Raw genomic sequence first — 18,889 nt, 5'->3', positions numbered from 1 at the left:
GAAGTGTTAAATACCGACATTTACCAAGTGGGTGATAGTGAACTCTAGCTGACAAGGGGACAAAGTATGCTTCCAGAGGGGCAAACCCTCATGACTGACTTGCATCTGCTAAATTTAGGCACAAGGTGGATATGTTACAATGAGGTATGCCCAGAACCACATTCCACCACAGTTTACTCAGCTACTTCAGCCCTGCAGAAAATATATATTCTTTGATTGCAATTTCTGAGCTGGACCAGTGCTTGTTGATTTTAGAGCATGTGCCTAGTCAGTGGAGAGGTCGAAGAGCTTAATACAATGGAGGGATTCTGAAGAAAAATTAAAATCAATCTCTTCATGGCTTAACTTTCAATCCCAGTTCACTAACTTCTATTGATTACAAATATGACAGATTCATGTAGTCATTCTGAACTTACCGTAACCTTAGGTTTGGCTCCAGAATCATTCACTGGAACTGAGGTCACAGGGTCAACAGAGGTACCACGAAGCAAGTTCATTGTCGATTGTTTCATTGGAGCAATGTCACTTCCACTTTTAGATCCAGATTCCAAACCCTGTCAAATATTGAATCGATATTGTTCATAATATTTTTACATATATTACAGAGACAATAAAAATACACTTTTCATATTCAAAACCACATGCAAAATGCACCTGCAATTCATGTAAAAATTCTACAAAGATTTATATAGTAATGTTAATTTCCTCGATTCTGCTGCATCTCCAAAATATTAAAACATATATTAAATACACTGAACATGCATCCTGCTCTTTAGGTAGCGTCCCATTCATTGTTATATTAACTTGAAGTGGATGGTTTGGTCAACAAGTCTACATAACTGCACGCACATGTTGTATTCTTTCATTTATAGAGTCTGAGTTCACATATTCAACACACTACTGCATGTCATGTATCCTCTGGAAAAAAAGGGTTATGGAAAGAAGGATGATGGTTATTCATACTGCTCGCTGTGCTCTTTGCATGTCACGCAGAGGGTACAACCACTAGTAATCAACTAGTTTTTGTTGTTACTAATTAAGCCAAATAGTGCTATAGAGATATAGCAGTGTAAAGAGGCCTCTGCACATCCTCTCCCATTTGCATCTTACCTTGAAATGGAGCAGAGTGAGTAAAGATCAAAAGACACAAACTCCCTCATTATTATATATTGCAAACCCCTGCAATTGGATACAAACACAAGGATGCAAAAACAACAGTTGTGGACAGAATGCAGAACAATGTCATCCATTCACCCCAGTACAGAGATCTGGGCCTAAATCCGTCGTTTTTTTGCTCACCATGCTATTCCAGTTTGAACCTAGCCATATGCAAATCAGTCTTGACCCTGTGCCCCATGGGAACAGTCCAGCCCGAACTGCCAAGCTAGGTCCTCCCTGGACTGGAAACCAGCATCCTAGAACCGGTTTCGGGCTTTCAGCCCTCATCAGCCTGGATAGCTTGACTCCAGTGGCCTGGAGAGCACGGGACTCACGTCTGAGCATACCCGTCCCACTCGGGGTGACAAATGCAAAAAACAACAGTTGATGGACAGAATGCAGAACAAGGGTCGGCTTTAGCGCTTGTGGCGCCCAGTGCGACCATGTTTGTTGGCACCCCCAATTACCACCTCCGCCAGGGATTCTCTCACCACCACCCTTTAGCAGTGCCCCTCAAGTCTCCATAACCAGTACCTCTGAGATGCATTTAATTAGTTTTATAGCACCAGTCATACCAATGTAGGATGTCAGAGTACTTTACATCATGCACATATTATACAGAGACAATTTATCATACGTTTGTAAATCAGTGCATAAGAAACGTTACATAAGACAGAGTCACATGCCATCCATACTTGTATGCAGTATAGTTTAACAGTGCTTGATCTGGAGAAGCACAAACTCGGAATTTAAAACGTTACACCATGGTTGGAGGTTCTCTTTAATAATAAAAATTAATTTCTCCCCAAATGAACCCATTTTGCAACATTAGGATAATGAAAGAAGGGGGGGAAAATCATGACGCTCCAACCTATTGCTTGCAGTTTTCATGCATCTCTTTGATGGCAGTTAATTGCTCACGGTTCTACATCAGGATTTTAACTTACAATCTGCTAATAATATAGATTCTCTGTGACAAAAACAGTAACCTACTGACCTATTTATATTATATGGATTCTGTGATCTGCATTGTACACCTTCTTAGCAACAAGTATGTTAACTCTCTGTGCTACCTTACAAAAAGTCAAAACTTCCACTAGACAAAACTCCAGTCTCTCTCCAGGAAGAACATAAATCACCTGAGTTTTATTGACATTTTTATTGTTGCCTGAAAATTGCTGGAGGCACACAGAAGCAGGTGCTTTTAAAACCATAATATCCAGCGCCCCCCACCAAAGTCAGCGTCCTGTGTGGTGGCATCGGTCGCACTGCCCTAAAGCCAACCCTGACAGCAGCTTACCATCCCCGTGTTCGTTTTTCAAAGGGATACATTTTTGTTAAACTATTCCATGTTTCTTAAAGGAAGAAGTACTGTTTTAAGAACAAATGTTTCCCATTTGGAAAGACATCAGTGGGAGCAGAGACTACCGACACAAGTCACAAAGGGGAAGATGTCCAACATGGATAGCTATCCCTTTGTGAATGCGTTACCACCTCCCTTGAGGAGTTGGCAGCTTCACAATGGTTTGAGGCCACCATTGTGGTCACTAACCGTTTCATGCATCTTACTGCAAATTACAAATTGGAGAGGATGTCACTTTCATGGCCATTCCTAAAACTTAAATGAAATGAGTGTAAAACCCCTTTTTCAATCTAGGAGTCTTTTTTTCTGAATCGTAAAATGGGTTTGCTACACTGTGAATACACTTTTGCAGGCACAAACCCTGTGATTTTGGTGTTGTACATCTGGCCTGAAGTAAGACTCTTGCTATTCCTTCTAATCTTATTGCTATCTCTTTGATGTAATCAAACCATATGTTTATGGGTGTTATAACTATACCTTACATTAACATACCCTCTTTTTAGGTCAATCTTTCACACCAACTTTGCACAGGTAAATTCAGATTTTTGTTGAGACCATTTAAAGAGGTCAACAGTATTATAAACTTGCAGAGGAAGATATTTTAGGCTACAACAGGGCATGGGCCAAACTACCAGAAAGAGGAGCCCATTTGATCTGTTGTGAAAATGTGGCATGCATAGGCTAACTACCCAAGTTTTGTTAAACTGGGTGTGACTGCTCAAAATAACATGGTTTTCACATGAGCCACAGCAACATCTCAGAGTGTTTACAAATAGCCCTTGCACACGTCAATGGTGTATGCAGAACAGAGTCTCCGTATTTGATACTTCAAAATATTTTGAAAAACAAACAGTAGACAGTGATTCATTTATTCAGAAGAACACTCCAAGGTATCTTGTGTTCTCTGTGTTTAATTCAGATCGGTTGTCCAGCCAACACGTGTTTCGTCTGGGTCGTAACCCAAGACTTCTTCAGGACTTGTAGGCAAAATTGCAAGGTGGTGATCGATCTCTCCACCGGTTGTAATTCTGTCCTGGCTGACCTGGGAAATGGTACTTCTTTAAAATATATGTACTGGGCCGGAGATAATTGAACCTGTTGACAGAACCGGAGGGGTGTACCTCCTATTTGGATCCGTGACTCGTACGGCCCTTGGGCTGATGAGTTAGGAGCTGAAGAAAGGCTGGAATAGTGGTACATGGTCCTGTATGAAGCGCATGGAGGCAGCGAGTGCGCTGTGCTTTCTGGCGACCTGCGGTGAAAACCGGAAGACTTCTTTTTTTAAGAGCAGGCAGTGGTCCCATGGATCCCTACCTACTATGATGAGATAAAACTTCACAGTTTCATTTTTTTTCTTTTTAAATGCATCTTGTTTTCCTATAAGGAAAATAAGCTGCATTTAATAAAAAACAATCACAGACATGTTGGTCTGCTGACCTCAGCAGGCCACCATCCATGTGATGGCTGAGATTCCCAATGGGTTACAATTTGTGACCTACCTCATAAATATGCATGAGGTAGGTCGATTTGCGACCTACTAGGAATCGCTATTTGTGAATACAAAAATTCATACATTAGGAATGCCAATTTCCTGTTAGCGATTTAGAGATAATACCAGCTAGGAAATCGGTATTCCTAATGTTTGTACATCTGGCCCTTGGTTCCCAATGCTGCTACTTCCTCCATTAAATTATAAATAGAATCATTAGCAAACTATCATATCCCAAGAGAGACTGCCTACAAGGCATATGGAAATTATACAATACTTGTATAATAAATGTCACAGTGGAAGACATCATATACCTACGGAACTGGAAGAGTGTGCTCTAAAGCTGATTGTCTCACATTTTACTGAAACACAATTCTTCAAATGCTGAATATTTTATCATTTTCCTGTGACTAACCAATTCTAATTGGTCCTCTAGATGATTAAGCAATCCCTAAATGGAGTAAAGGCTGCTCTCACCTTGCAAATGATCCTAAGTGACAGAACTACTCGTAACTTGTCATCTAACTCTATTTCCATGTCCCGCTTCATGTGACAACTAACAAGATTGTAAGGTCACATTTTCCATCACAGAAGGTTGCTTTTTCCAACTCCTCCCAGTGACAGACAGTTCCTTGAGTGGAAATAAAATGCAATGGTGGTAAAGGAATCAAAACACTTGCTCACTTTAACCTGGGTCTACATGCCTTAGCCGAACATGCTCCAATGATTTTAAACACATAATGGTAAATCAGTACACACCAGAAAGCTCAAGAATTAAGATTACTCTACAATGGCCCACAGTCTACCAACTATTCTAAAACAAGAATTAATCCTCCTTTAGTTAAAGATGCTTTTAAAACAAACCCTTTCCAGTAACTTCGTCAATTGGATTATTCCAATTCACCCTATACCACTTATCAACACCACCCCTCTACCTTAGCTAATTTTGGTGAAAAGCTCCAGACACAGTGTATGACATTTATGATGTGGAAAATTCCCATCTATAAATGTTTGTGTACAGCATGAAAAATCACAGAAGCAGCATATGTGTTGAAACATGTGAATAAACCACATTGATCACTTAAAAGTAGTTAGAAAATGTAACTTTTTGGCAAACAGTAAAATAAGCAATAGATCATACATTTGTATATCACGTTATACAACAATCAAATATCTCTAGTGCTCCACATTCTGGAAGTGCATGTTAAAACAAAAACGTTGTGTTTTGGAAAATTACCGGCGCCCATGGGTGGATGTTTCCAACCACCATTAGGGGTGGTTGGAAGATCTTAACCTTAATTCAGTTGCATTGAGCATTCCTTCTGCTGCTACACGCGAACTGATAATTGAATGATTGCAAAAACACTGCCCAAACGACATACTTATGAGGAGGAGCATGGGATCACTATGTTTCCCAGCATAGTAAATTAAACCCAGTCATCATTAGACAATCTTTTCTCGATAAAGGTTGAATGGCAGTTGTGCTAGCAGTCATTAGGAAAATGTATTTTATACATTGTAATCAAGATCACCACCTTATAAAGTGAAGAACAAGGTAGTTTATGTTCCCCCTGTCTTAAACGCATATGGGTGAATGCTGCTTTTGGAAACAACACACTAATATAGCCAATTTCTTTGAAGAATTTGGAAATGTTTCCAGAAACCCACAGACACACTTTTGCCGGAGCCATTGAGGCTCCAAAATAGATTACTGAAACAAAAGAAAAAAGGGAAAGTTCAGATTTTGCTTGAAGTAGCCATTAACATTAATAGAAAATAGGTTATTACACCATTAGTCTAACAATGACACTGACTGGTAGAATATGTGAGGAGTGAGAATACAACTCCAGACTTATTATACCACATGAAGCCATTCATGGTCCTGCACGAAGTATGTACAAAATCAGTTAAGACCCTATAGACCATTCAAGGAAGACATGTTCAGGTAATAAATAAATAAGTCTTTGAAACGTCAAAAAAATGAAAGTGAAAGCATCTAGCAATGTGTGAAGACTATGGTGTTTGCTTCTTTACCAAGTAATGGAGTTTTGGTTTGAACTGAAACATGCCCAGTCAGCTCACTATTAATTTATCTTTAATTGACAATGTTTTAAGGGTGAATACAGTTGGTAGGTGATGTAACTATAAATCATTAAATATTAAAGACATTGAGCTCGGTCTAACTATGAACTTTTCTAAATCTGTCCTTAAATTTCATTTACCAAAATTGTTGCTTAAAAATATCCTTAAAGAAGTTCTATTGTTTCAAATATCAAAAAAAGGATTGGGGCACATTGTACTTTCGATCATTTTAAAGCTGTGAATGGGTATTTGAGTCAAATTTCAAATGTATTGGAACTGTGAGCATTGTTGATTCCATCTCCATCCTGTCTTGTTGAGTGAGGCAGCCTGAAAGAATAATCGGATTGAGGAAGAGTGAAAGAATAATCCATCTGGAACATAGAGTTCATAGGGTCTGTGGTAAAGCTTAAGAATTAGTACATGCACTGTTAATCTGCTCTTCATTTTATCAAACTAGAAGCTTTGGGTCTGTGCAACTACAATACATTGTTGTAGCTCTACCAGGATTCAGGGGGTAGATTTTTGAAAACAGGGCACAAAAGGAAACATAATTCACAGCTGTATGTTTTTAGGGCTTTTCCTTAATATAATTGTAAACCGACAGGCCTGATATTACTTATTTGTTTATTATGCCTCTGTATGCATTTTTATTTGGCTCCTTCCAGTAGTATGCATTTGCATCAATATGGATGTATCTACATATGTAACCATGCTCAGGTTCTGTTGATTTTGTCAAAACCTTAAAAAACATAAATCCATCTAAATAAGCCAGAAAGCATGGTGACGATGGCGGTGTATCTCTGTTAAGAAACTAAGAAACGTTTTCTGCAAACATCATTCTTCAATCTCTGATCCACATTGCGGATGCTGAGGGCCCATTCTTCTTGGAATCATTCACTGATACATAGCCTCAATATTAATATGGAAACACCCCTTTGACAACCTTAACATTCACCGAAAAACCAACACTAGTTCCCTCACAACTGCGCTGAAACAGAATGCAGTTTGTTCAGCCTCACTTAGTCCAATGTGCACCAAGGAGCCCTTAGAGGAGTATGAGAACTCCACTTAAGATTTTTGTTTTTTTTTACAGGTGCCCCGGCAGGCAGGTGCTTTATTTACTCCCAGGCAGGGGCGGCCCTTGTGCATATAGCGCCCTGGGCGAAAAGAAATCTGATGCCCTCGATGATGCTAGTAAATAAGCTGAGCTGACCTGTTGTTGTTGCCCTTTATCCCTCACGCTAGAGGGGTACCGCCTTAAAACCGCTACCTCTCGCCGCACCCGCTTTGCGGGTGCCGCAGCGCGGTTTAAGGCGAGGGGCTTGTCGCGTTGTGGGTGCTGCCGCTTGCCAGGAACAGGGACGAGTGGAGGAGCTTCTGGCGTGCTGCTCAGGGTGGCAACAGGCAGGGACTCGCTAGACCAGGAGTCCCTGCACAGCCACAGAGATCTTGGCCGCGACCCCTGGAAGACACGCCCCCCGCCCAGCTGAGCATTTATTCGAGCGAAGCAAAGCCCAAGGTGGGAGAGCTGACCTGTTGTTGTTGCCCTTTATCCCTCACACTAGAGAGGTACCGCCTTAAAACAGCTACCTCTCGCGGCACCCGCTTTGCTGGTGCCGCAGCGCGGTTTAAGGCGAGGGGCTTGTCGCGTTGTGGGTGCTGCCGCTTGCCAGGAACACGGACGAGTGGAGGAGCTTCTGGCGTGCTGCTCAGGGTGGCGACAGGCAGGGACTCGCTAGACCAGGAGTCCCAGCACAGCCACAGAGATCTTGGCCGCGCCCCCTGGAAGACACGCCCCCCGCCCTCTACGCTACCTATATAATCATCACGTTGGGCGCGTAGCGGAACGCTGAGCGAAGCCCGGGCAAAGGGCGGGCAGTCTGTGGCAGTCAGGGGCTGTCAGAGGCTGGGCTGGGCCACCCCCCCTGTCATCGGATACCTCAGGTACTGTAGGTGATCGAACACTGGCTGAGGGCCTAGCTACTCCGATGTCCACTCGGTCGGGGAAAGTACTAAGGGGAGGTGGTGGGGGGGCCAGGGAACATGACGGTAGGCACAATGGACAAATTTATCACCAGAGTAGCTGCTGTCATAGAGAAAGAGATTGCGATGACGGAGAGACGACTCTCACAGGAACTCCTACCGGCCAGACGCTCCTCGCTTGGGGCAATGGCGCAGGCCCAGTCACCCATCCCTACTCATGCTGCTCTCCCTCTCCCTTTGGGGTTGGTCGAACTGCCACGGGTTTCCGCTATTAGAGCAAGCATCGATAGGTTGGAGAGCTTGGTCACACAATCGCCATCCCATACTGGCAGTCCTGTGGCGTTGGGTACACGCACCCTAGATTCGCCGTGCCTCTCCATCGACCAGGATTTGCCATTGTCACACCCAGGTCCTCCACAGGCTCCGACTTTGCCGTCTTTGGTCCATGATCCTCCAGTTTGTTTAAAAAGGAAAAGGAAAAGGAAAAGGGCTGAGTGTGTGCGGAAGTGTGCTTTTACCGCACTGCACAAGCGCTCAAGGAAGCTTGTTGCTAAGGACTTGACCCCCAAACCAGGCATTGCCTCAGCCTCGGTGAACCCCGAGATGGGAGAAGGGCGTGTTTCCCTTGGCACTACACATGAGGTTGCGCAGGCAATACCGCACGACCCAGCTTCCTTCAAACAACTAGAGGTCCTGATCAAATCCTTACTAGCCCCGCTCATTGACCAAGTTATGGGCCTTGGGGAGAGTTTAGACAGGTTTGAGCAGACTACACTGGATAACTTCTTCTCATTGAAAACCCTAATTAAACTTCAGTCAAGAGCTAGGGAGGACAGCACGGGCGGGAGTTTGGGAAGGCGGGTATCCGGAGATGTATCGCACGCTCCACCCTCGATAACGACTGCACCTACTATTGCAGTCTGTAAGGACCCAATCATTGCTCCTACAACTCCTATCGTGGCTAACCCTGGGACCATCACCCATACTGTCCAGGTCCATTCGAGCTCCCTTCAAACATCTAAAGCTCCTACTACGAATTTGAGCCGTTCCAAGACGCCAGCTGACGGGGTTTCAGCTAAGTCCAAACGACTGGCTCAGGTAGCGGTTAACGGCAGGGGAGTTGGCCCTGCTCCCCAGGCCAAACCCGCTGCGAGCCATCGGGGAGTTGGTTCTCCAGCTGCCATACCGCCGAAAGCGATTACAAAAAGCCCACCTGTACATCTCCCCCAGAGTGCCACCCATATGTTGCTGTTCTCATTAATGTCCGCCACTTGAAGGATGCCCAGCTCGAAACCCACCAGGCCCTCAAGAATAAAACTCTGCACTGGCTGAAATCTAATAAACCACTACCTAGGGGCTTAGAGGGGCTGATTCTTGGAGTACGTAGGGTGGGCTGGGTAGGACATGGCAAAAAACGCCTAGAAGGAGATTGTGTGGTAGTCAACTTCCAAGACAGCAGAGTTGCACACACAATCTGTAACCATAACCACGTAGCAGGCGGTCTAGGCATCGACGTGGTGGATTTAACTTATTTTTACCCGCGGCCTGCTATGAATTACTTCGGCTCACCCTATCCTGAGATACAACACAGCCACAGTGGTCGCCCAGAGTCTCTGGTGGCACCACAGTTCCACCCACAGGCAGCTTGGCAAGGAAGGAAGTGGGGCCCCACGGGTTACTGACTTGATGTTACATGTGGGGTGGCCTTGGGGGATTACAAAATGGACGGGGTTGCCTCTTCTACTGTACTGTCGACCAGCTCACCCACCCCAACAATAAACCATATAGCCCTGTCCCCTATCCGGGAACCTGGCGGAGCACAGGGTACTAATGGAGAGGGCAGTGGTCCTATTGTCCCGGTCAGGGCAGTTGTCCGCTGCGATGGCGTGCCCAGCAGCGTCCCAGCTGTAACGGATCCCGTTCTTAGGATTTTCAGCTAGAACGTGGCTGGAATCGACAGGAAGCTGGCACTGCCAGACTGGAATGCCCTCGTGGAAGAGTACTCAATCTGCATCTTTCAGGAGACATGGAGCAGGGAGCCCACCCATAAGGTGGGATATTCTTCCTACTCTATCTCCGCTGTCTACCCGGCATCTGGGAGGGGACGCCCTTCGGGTGGACTCCTCATTTGGATGCCAACTTCTCTAAATTGCAGAATTGAGGAGCACCAGACTAATTGCCCTGACCTCCTTAACATTATCCTAAAAGACGCCCGGGGCCGTGCCATCTTGAACATTTGTAACATCTATGCCCCGGGCACAAAGGGAGGTAGTCAGTCGCCTACTATTGCTCTCCTAGAGGGCCTGTTAAGGTCATCCCCATTTAAATCATGTACCCTGGTTGCGGGCGACCTAAACTGCACGTACGAGCCCTTGGGCTCGGACGATACCATGGACTTGGTGGAGGAGGACCAAAGGAGAGGGATCCCGGCCTTAGAGATAGCTCCAATTAAGAGGTGGGCTGAAGTGGCACTCCAGATTAACACTCTTGGTATGGAGTTCGATCTAAGGGCTCTCAATGGGAGGACAAGTTCCGATAAGGCGGGAGCCCACACTTACAACAGGCCCAACCACACGTCAAGAATTGACTATATCCTACTTGACGTGTGCTTATGGAGCTCGGTGAGGGATATGGAAATTGTCACGTCCGTTGAGAGCGATCACAACCTCCTCTCTCTCACTTTGACTCCCTGGTGGTTGGAGGGCAAAACGGGCCCTTTGCCACGTACCATCGTTAAACCCGGAGAATCATTTGTCTCGAACTGTGGTAGGCGGCTGAAGTGGGCAAAGCTCACCCTATCCATGGAGAAGGTTGCAGCTATATCACTTCTTCTGGCCACAGCCCAATGTAAAGTGGTCTCCCATGAGGATGGGCCTGAGGAGGTGTTTGGGACTTTTTGTGACCTGACCACGGCTATAGGCAATTTGTTTAATGCCCCAACTAGATATACTGGGGCGAATATTCGGGCCCGCCCTTTGAAAAGAGAGGGATGGTATACCCATAAATGTGGGGCAAATAAAAAAGCATTGGTAGAAGCAGTTAAATCCCGGTGGTGGTCCCGTACAAAGCGAACAGAACTCTACGCTCAGACCAGCAACATCTGACAGTCGTCCCCAGGGTAAAAAAGGCCCGATCGGGCGGTAGGAGATTCTCGATCAATGTTTCCACTCTTTGGAACGCCCTACCCCTAGATCTCCGCGCAGAACCATGTCTCCTGCGCTTCCGAAAACAACTCAAGACCCTCCTCTTCTGTTAATTTCTAGCTTCCTCGTTTCAGCTATTTCGGATGTCGCTAGTTGGCAAAAGCGCAGGGATGCTCTAGGGTAACCGGGCGCTATACAAAACCGATTTAATAATAATAATAATAATAATAATAATCAAAGTCGCAAATTAGAATCAGGTTGGCTAGGAAGACTTATAACCAAACCTTAAAAATAGCGAAAAAGGAGTGGGAGGAAAAGTTATGGACGGACCTTTTGCATGCCAGTCAAGGAAAGGATGCTAGGGGTTTTTGGAATCTGGTGGGATCTAGGAACAGACCTGATGGCACGTTGAGGACTTGCACAATCCCGGCCCAGACCTGGTTTAATCACTTTAGGACCTTATATTTACCGGTAGAAGGGTCCCTCAACGAGCCTTTTTCCCTCGCCCTCTTGGCAGAGGACAGTGTTCTCGACCCTTTCACTACACGGGAGGTTGAGTCTGTAATCAAGTCCCTTGTACCCTTAAAGGCAGCCGGCCCTGATGGGCTACCAGGGGACTTACTTCAAGCCTACCCGACTGAATGGGGCAAACTGTTAACCGCCCTTCTAAATTCAATCTTGGAAGGAGGACCTGTCCCTGAATCCTGGAAAGGGGCAGAGGTTGTCCCCATATTTAAAAAGGGATGTCGGGTCAACCCTGGGAACTACAGGCCGATAAGCTTGATTGACTCGACACAAAAGGTGGCGGGGAAGGTGATTCTGGGGAAGATTCTTCAATGGGTGGACGAAAATCATATCCTGTCTGATTTTCAGGCAGGATTCCGCTCACGGACGGGGACCATTGAACAGGTCTTCAGACTGATGCTATTGCATTGGAAGGTGGTGGTGCTGGGCAAAGGCGGTCTTTATTTGGCCTTTATTGACCTGAAGACTGCCTTTGACCTGGTTCCTAGGGAAGAACTCTGGAGGGTCCTGTATGGTCTCGGGTTGCCCCCCTACATTCTGTCGCTCCTGATCAAACTCCACACAGATAACTACGCTCAGGTGCGTTGGGGCCAGAATGGGGAAAAGACTGATAGGATCCCGGTCTGCAGGGGCGTCCGACAGGGATGTGTGCTAGCTCCCACACTATTCTCCTTATACGTTAATGGTGTGGTAGAGCACCTGATTCAAGAACCAGCAGATGCACCCTCCCTGGGGGGGCGTACGGATACCTACTCTGTTGTTTGCGGACGATACCCTTCTCATTGCCAAGACTCCCCAGGGTCTCCAGAAGCTTCTGAATCGTTTCCAGGGATTTTGTTCGGCAAGGGGGTTGGTGATCAATGTGGACAAGACTAAATATCTGATCATGCACCCACCACGGAAATTAGGACGTGCTCCAGTTCTGAACTCGGTCCCTCTCGAGAAAGTCTCGGAGTTCGATTACCTGGGAATACGTATGAGCGATGCTATGAGCTGGTCACCCCATATCAACAAGATGGTTCTTAGCCACAAAAGGGTGGGGGGTGCGCTGTTAAGGGAGTATCGTGCCTCATCAAGACAGTCCGTGGCACCACTAATTGACATCTACAAAGCAAGAGGAGTCACTGCAGGGTTATACGGGGCGGAGCTATGGGGTCTCTGTAACCTGGAGGCTCTATCTAAGTCGGAGAGCAAATTTCTGAAAGACCTATTGGCTCTCCCCTTGAGCACCCCAACAGTTCCGGTGCTCTTAGACGTGGGCTGTAAACCAATCAGGGACCAGGCCCGCCTCCGGCCGCTGCTCTTATGGGCCCGCTTGTGGAGGGTTCCAGAACTGAAATCCTATGCCGACGGGCTGTCTGAGGTGATGGGAATGGGGGCTGGCATAAGATTAAGTGGCTGAGGGATATTAAAAGCCTCCTGGAGGAATTGGGTTTGGGGGCTTTTTGGGCTACAAAATCTGCCCCACCCAAAGCTACCTTGAAAAAACTGTACTGGGAATGGGTCTCCTCTCAACTTATCGTAAATCCCCGTCACTGCAATTCCACCGCAGCCTTTCTAAGAATCAAGGACGTGGTGGCCTAAGAACCCTATTTGGACTTGATCACCATGCCAGTTGATAGGGCTCTTTACTTTAGGTTCAGAGTGGGTACTCTTCCGATAGGGGTTCTCCTTTCCAGATGGAAAACACCTGTGCAGCTATCGCCATTTTGTGCCCTCTGTCCTACAGGGCCTGAGACAGTGTCACATATCCTTTTTGAATGCCCTGATTACTCCCGTCCAAGGAGGTGTTGGCTCAAACCTCTGTGTAGACTACTGGGGACTCGCCAGCATCTGGAGGCGTTACGAATTTTATTAACTGACACTTCCCCCCCATAGTCTGTGGTGTCTCAAAATTTTTAAGATGGGCTTGGTTGATACGCACCAAAAGACTGTCTATTTCAATTTAATCTATTTTTAACTAACTTATTGTTTGTACCACCGCTATTTTGTACTTGTTTTAATCTTTGAATGTATTCACAAATTGTTGATCTGCAGTTTTTAAAATGTATCTAATGATTTTAAGATATATCTGCATATCGAAATAAAGCTATCAACCAACCAACTTAAGATCATAATAACTGAAAATAATATTACAAAAGTAAAATATTCTCAGAAATTTGGGAAAATGAGGAGATGCAGACACGATTAGGAGTCAGTCATAAATAAGATATCACAGAGAACTATAAATTCTTGTATCTCAGAATCATTACCAACAATCCTAAAGAACAAACAATGTGCATGTCCCATTTAATATCCTCCTCTTCAACAATCCCCTGAAATACTGGAGAAAATTGTCTCATCCTTCTCAAAGAAGACCCAAAAACGCAGTTCTTTCGTCCTATCCCACACAAAACAAGTGAAGACATCTTTAATTGATTGTCACAAAATTCGGACATACCCCTCCTTTGAAAAAATGTGTGTACATTCCATTAAACAGACTTTTTTTTTAGTATTAGAGCCTTCCCAAACACATATGAAGAAATTGGTTATACATTCAATAAAACTCAATAAAGAAAGTTAACTTAATGCTGCTATTCACTCTTAAATTGCACATGCATCACATCCTCAGGGAATTGCCCCATCTTCACTGAATCATAAACAAGATAACCCTCTAATTAAGACAACTAACAGATAAATCCTGAATCCAGTCACCAAGAAATTGTTCACTGTCAAAATAATTAAAACATGCACCCACATTTCAAAAAAACAACCTCATGTATGCTTATTTGTTTATATTATATGCGTGTAGCATCCCGGAGACAGCAACATTCCAGGCACTCAATGAATTCCTGCATATTCATAGCATAGGTGAAACCTTATTGTTGGTATTGCTCAATCCAATGGCTAAATTTGACATTGTGGAGAATGTTGCCCACCTGAACTCCTGTTGTGAGTTGGAATGAGTGGCACTGTTCTACATTGATTCTTCTACTTTCTAACTTAAGGGGTGTCAAACTGATATTTCATTATCAGTCCAAATCTATTCAGTATTCACATTGGTTTAATTATAGTAGGCCGGAAATTCTCAAATCATGTGAATGCTAATTAAACCTACTTAGCTACATATACCTGGATTGAATAAAAGTGACCAAATACTCGCGTTTTGCACTAGTTAGAGCTCTTCAGAGAGCTACAGCTTTGTCCAAACACAAGGGAGCACCCAGTATAAATCAAGGCAATACCCTTTCAGGCTCAGTGTGAAATAAATTATGCAGAACAGGAATCAACGTTCTCTAGGTAGTTCCTAAGTTTAGGTGGATAGCAGCTCCTTTTTATGGAGCACCCTTCAACACCAGCAGTACTTTGAATCTGCTCATGGATCACCTCCACTTTAACTTCAGCTAAACAGTTGTCAGGAGTTGCTTTTATTAATTCTAGGTTACCTGCCTACCCCCTCAGCGTGTGGTTGATTTGAGGGCCGTCATCTGCGGGGACCGGCAGGGAAAAGAGTAGCGGCCATCTTAGTGAGGGCTCGCCTTGTACGTCGCACGGACGATGGCATAAAAACATACGGTAATGGCTCCGCGCAGCGGACGCGCATTGCGGGCATGCCGATCGCGCGCCGGAGTCAAGCCAGAGTCCTGCCCGTCTGCGCCCGTCCGCGATCGACCGGGGCACGGGACAGGACTCCATGGCCCCATTTTCCCTACGGATGCCATAAGCAGTAGCAGCCCCCGATTGTATTATTCCAAAACTGATCTCCTTACATTCGGTAAGATGCTGGTTCATAGCTGCTTACATTCTTTAGAACCTGATTATATGCCCTCCCTTTGTAAAATATGTAACCAAGTACTTCCAACTATAAATAAAACTCCTAGAAAGGTAGCGAACCTCAAGATGATACTGTTAAACTGTAGATCTTTGACTAAACATAAAATGGAGATCCACGAATTATTGATAAATAAAGATCTCGACGCCATGTTTCTTACCGAGACATGGCTAGAAGAAACGTCATCCCCTGATATTTTGGACGCAATACCTCCTAGTTATAGTCTACTGAGAATTGACAGACAAAAACAACGTGGAGGAGGGATAGCATTAATTTATAAATCAGAGCTAGAATGCACCCTAATTAAATCCACCATTATTAATAGCGAATGTGGCATATTTACAATAAAAATAGAACCGACAAATGCTATCACTGGTTTATTATTATATCGACCCCCGGGAGCCGCGGCGGCTTTCTACACCCAACTCATTGAGTCGGTAACCCAGCGAGCAGTCAGATATAAAAAATTAATTATTCTAGGAGATCTAAATCTTCATTTTGAAGACATTAATTCCAGTGAGGCACAACTTGTTGCCACCGGACTAAAATCTGTGGATATAAAACTTCTCTCCACAACCCCTACACACCAGCAGGGCCATCTTCTAGACCCCATTTTTGTAAATTGGGAAGGCATTAAGATCTTACCCCCGATCCCTCTGATCTGGTCTGATCACAGCATTGTGCCATTTGAGATACTTATAGAATCCACAGAAACCACACTCATAAAGCATCCCCCTCAGAAAAGTCGTAATTGGAAAAAATTCACTCCTGAACTTTTTAATAGCATTTTAATAGAGCATCCCCCAACAATAGGTAGCACCCTACAGGAGGTTTGGGACAATTATGAATTATGGATGTCGAAAGCGTTGGATAGGATTGCTCCTTGGACAACCAAACCGCCAGTAAGGCAATCCAGAACCGCTGCATGGTTCTCGGAGAAACTTAGAACAGCAAAGGCTCAACGTAAATCTATGGAGCGAAGATGGAGAAAAAGCTACGCACCTGAACTTAAAGTGAGCTACAAAATTGAATTAAAAAACTATCAGAAACTGATCAGAGCGGAAAAAAGCATTCACTATAAAAATAGGATTGAGCAGGCAGACAATTCCACGAGAGAACTATTTAGAATCCACAAAGAACTCACAATCCCCTCAAGGCTAGATGCTCAAGACACATACTCTGCTGAGATATGTGAACAGATTGCTGACTTCTTTATTGAGAAGGTGGACAGAATCCATGCCACCTTTGTAAACAATACAACTACCGCAAAAACCAACGCGGACACCAGATCCACCTTAATATATAAATCCCCACTTACCAGTTTTAAAACCCCTGATAAACATGATCTGTTGGAAATCATTAATGGCATACAGTCCGGCTCCCCCACCGACGTCTGTCCTCCAGATCGGTGTAAGGCAGTTATGGAATGTACATTACTGGATCACATTAGTCATCTGATCACTCTATCATTCCAAGATTGCTATGTTCCAGAAGTTTGGAAAACTGCCCAAGTCATGCCACTAAAGAAAAAGCCCAACATTCATATTTCCCAGTTCCAAAATCTCCGCCCAATCTCCCTCCTCCCTTTCTGTGCCAAAATCATAGAAAAAATTGCTAATAAACAACTTATGGAGTTCTTGGAGAAAGAAGCTCTCCTTCACTCCTCCCAGTCAGGATTTAGATCAGGCTACTCGACTGAGTCGGCTGTTCTATATTCGACTGAATGCATTAGGCAGATAGTGGACGAGGGCGAGACAGCGGCGTTGGTCCTATTGGACCTTAGTGCAGCATTTGACACCGTGCTGCACTCAACGCTGCTGTCTCGTCTCTCAGACATGGGAGTAATGGGCTCAGCACTTGCTTGGCTACGCTCCTTTCTGACCAACAGAAGCTTCCAGATACACTGCCCACCCTTCAGATCATCTCCTCGCATGGTGAGCCATGGGGTTCCACAGGGCTTAAGCCTTAGCCCTACGTTATTCAACATCTATATGGAATCCCTGGCACACATTGTAGAGGATTTTGGGGTGGGCATTGTTAGCTATGCTGACGACACCCAGCTGGTGTTTAAGCTGACCCCTGACCGAAGAGAAAATGCCACCAACTTCTCGGACTGTATGTCGACAGTAGCGGCCTGGATGAACAACAATTGTCTCCGTCTGAATGGCGAGAAGACCGAAATACTGGTGGTCGGGAGAGCCACTTCTGTGTGGTCCCATGCATGGTGGCCGAGCGAACTGGGTAATCTGCCTACCCCTGCAGAGGCGGTTAGAAACCTAGGCGTTATGCTGGATTCCGACCTTTCTGGTAAGACCCAAGTCAATAAGGTAACAGGAAGGTGTTTCGGCATACTAAAAGTTGTCCGTAAGGTGTTGGATCTTCTTCCCACCGAAGCCAGGAAAACCATAGTCCATGCCCTGGTGACACCTCATTTGGACTATGGGAATGCCCTCCTGATTGGGCTCAGTCAGAAGGGCTTACATCAATTACAATGCGTGCAGAACACTGCCGCACGACTGGTGCTCGGACTTCCTAGAAGAACCTCTGTTAGAGCTGCCCTGTCCAAACTCCATTGGCTCCAAGTCAAGAAGAGGATTAAGTTCAGGACCCTCTGCTATGCCCACCGCATCGCGCAGGACAAGGGCCCTGAATACCTAAAAAATCTCCTGACCATACACCGCCCGACCCGGAATCTAAGGTCATCTGGCATGATGTTATTCAAACTCCCCCGAATCATCAGAGCCAAAATGGGAGGAAAATCCTTCAGATATCTGGCCTCTAAACACTGGAATGCGCTCCCTCTCCACCTGCGTATGGAACCATCCGAACAGAGATTTAGGACAAAATTAAAAACGTATTTGTTCCCCAACATGTAATCTCTTTCTGAGCTCCTTTGCCACAGCTCCTTTGGACTCCTGTATTGTATTAGCAGTTAGCGCGGGGACACACAGTCTTGTGCAGCCAGGCGCTTTATAAATGTTTTATTATTATTATTATTATTATTAGGTGGCTTGAATGTCATTTTACCAATCCAAGCAGTAATACTGTGCCTGGAGTGGTAATAGGCTTTTGCATTTTTTCAGCTTGGTATGGGTGGCACTGTGCTAATCCTGTGCTTAAAGGCTTTGCTGTAAAAATGACAAAAGGCTATGTCCCTTTGTAGCTCAGATGGGATGGCATTGTGCTAATCCTATGCTTAAAACTCTGCTTGAAAAACAGACAATTGAGGTGAGCAGATAGATAGATAGATAGATAGATAGATAGCTAGATAGATAGATAGATAGATAGATAGATAGATAGATAGATAGATAGATAGATAGATAGATAGATAGATA

The 18,889-nt window shown here is 44.8% G+C and overlaps 1 protein-coding gene across 1 annotated transcript in view; it reads right to left on the bottom strand.

Moving 5' to 3' along the window:
- Window positions 1–251: 251 nt before the first annotated feature.
- LOC144821635 (rho GTPase-activating protein 7-like) overlaps window positions 252–18,889 on the bottom strand; it is a 680,189-nt gene continuing 661,551 nt past the window's right edge. Inside the window, exons 4-5 of the mRNA XM_078678870.1 lie at window positions 417–554; window positions 252–308 (exon numbers count right to left, since the gene is read on the bottom strand). Coding sequence (XP_078534996.1) covers window positions 252–308; window positions 417–554 — 195 coding nt within the window. The remainder of the gene's footprint in view (window positions 309–416; window positions 555–18,889) is intronic.

This window comes from Lissotriton helveticus, chromosome 2_2 (assembly GCF_964261635.1).
Source record: "Lissotriton helveticus chromosome 2_2, aLisHel1.1, whole genome shotgun sequence".
Classification (NCBI taxonomy): Eukaryota; Metazoa; Chordata; class Amphibia; order Caudata; family Salamandridae; genus Lissotriton; species Lissotriton helveticus.
This window is presented reverse-complemented; position numbering and strand designations above follow the sequence as displayed.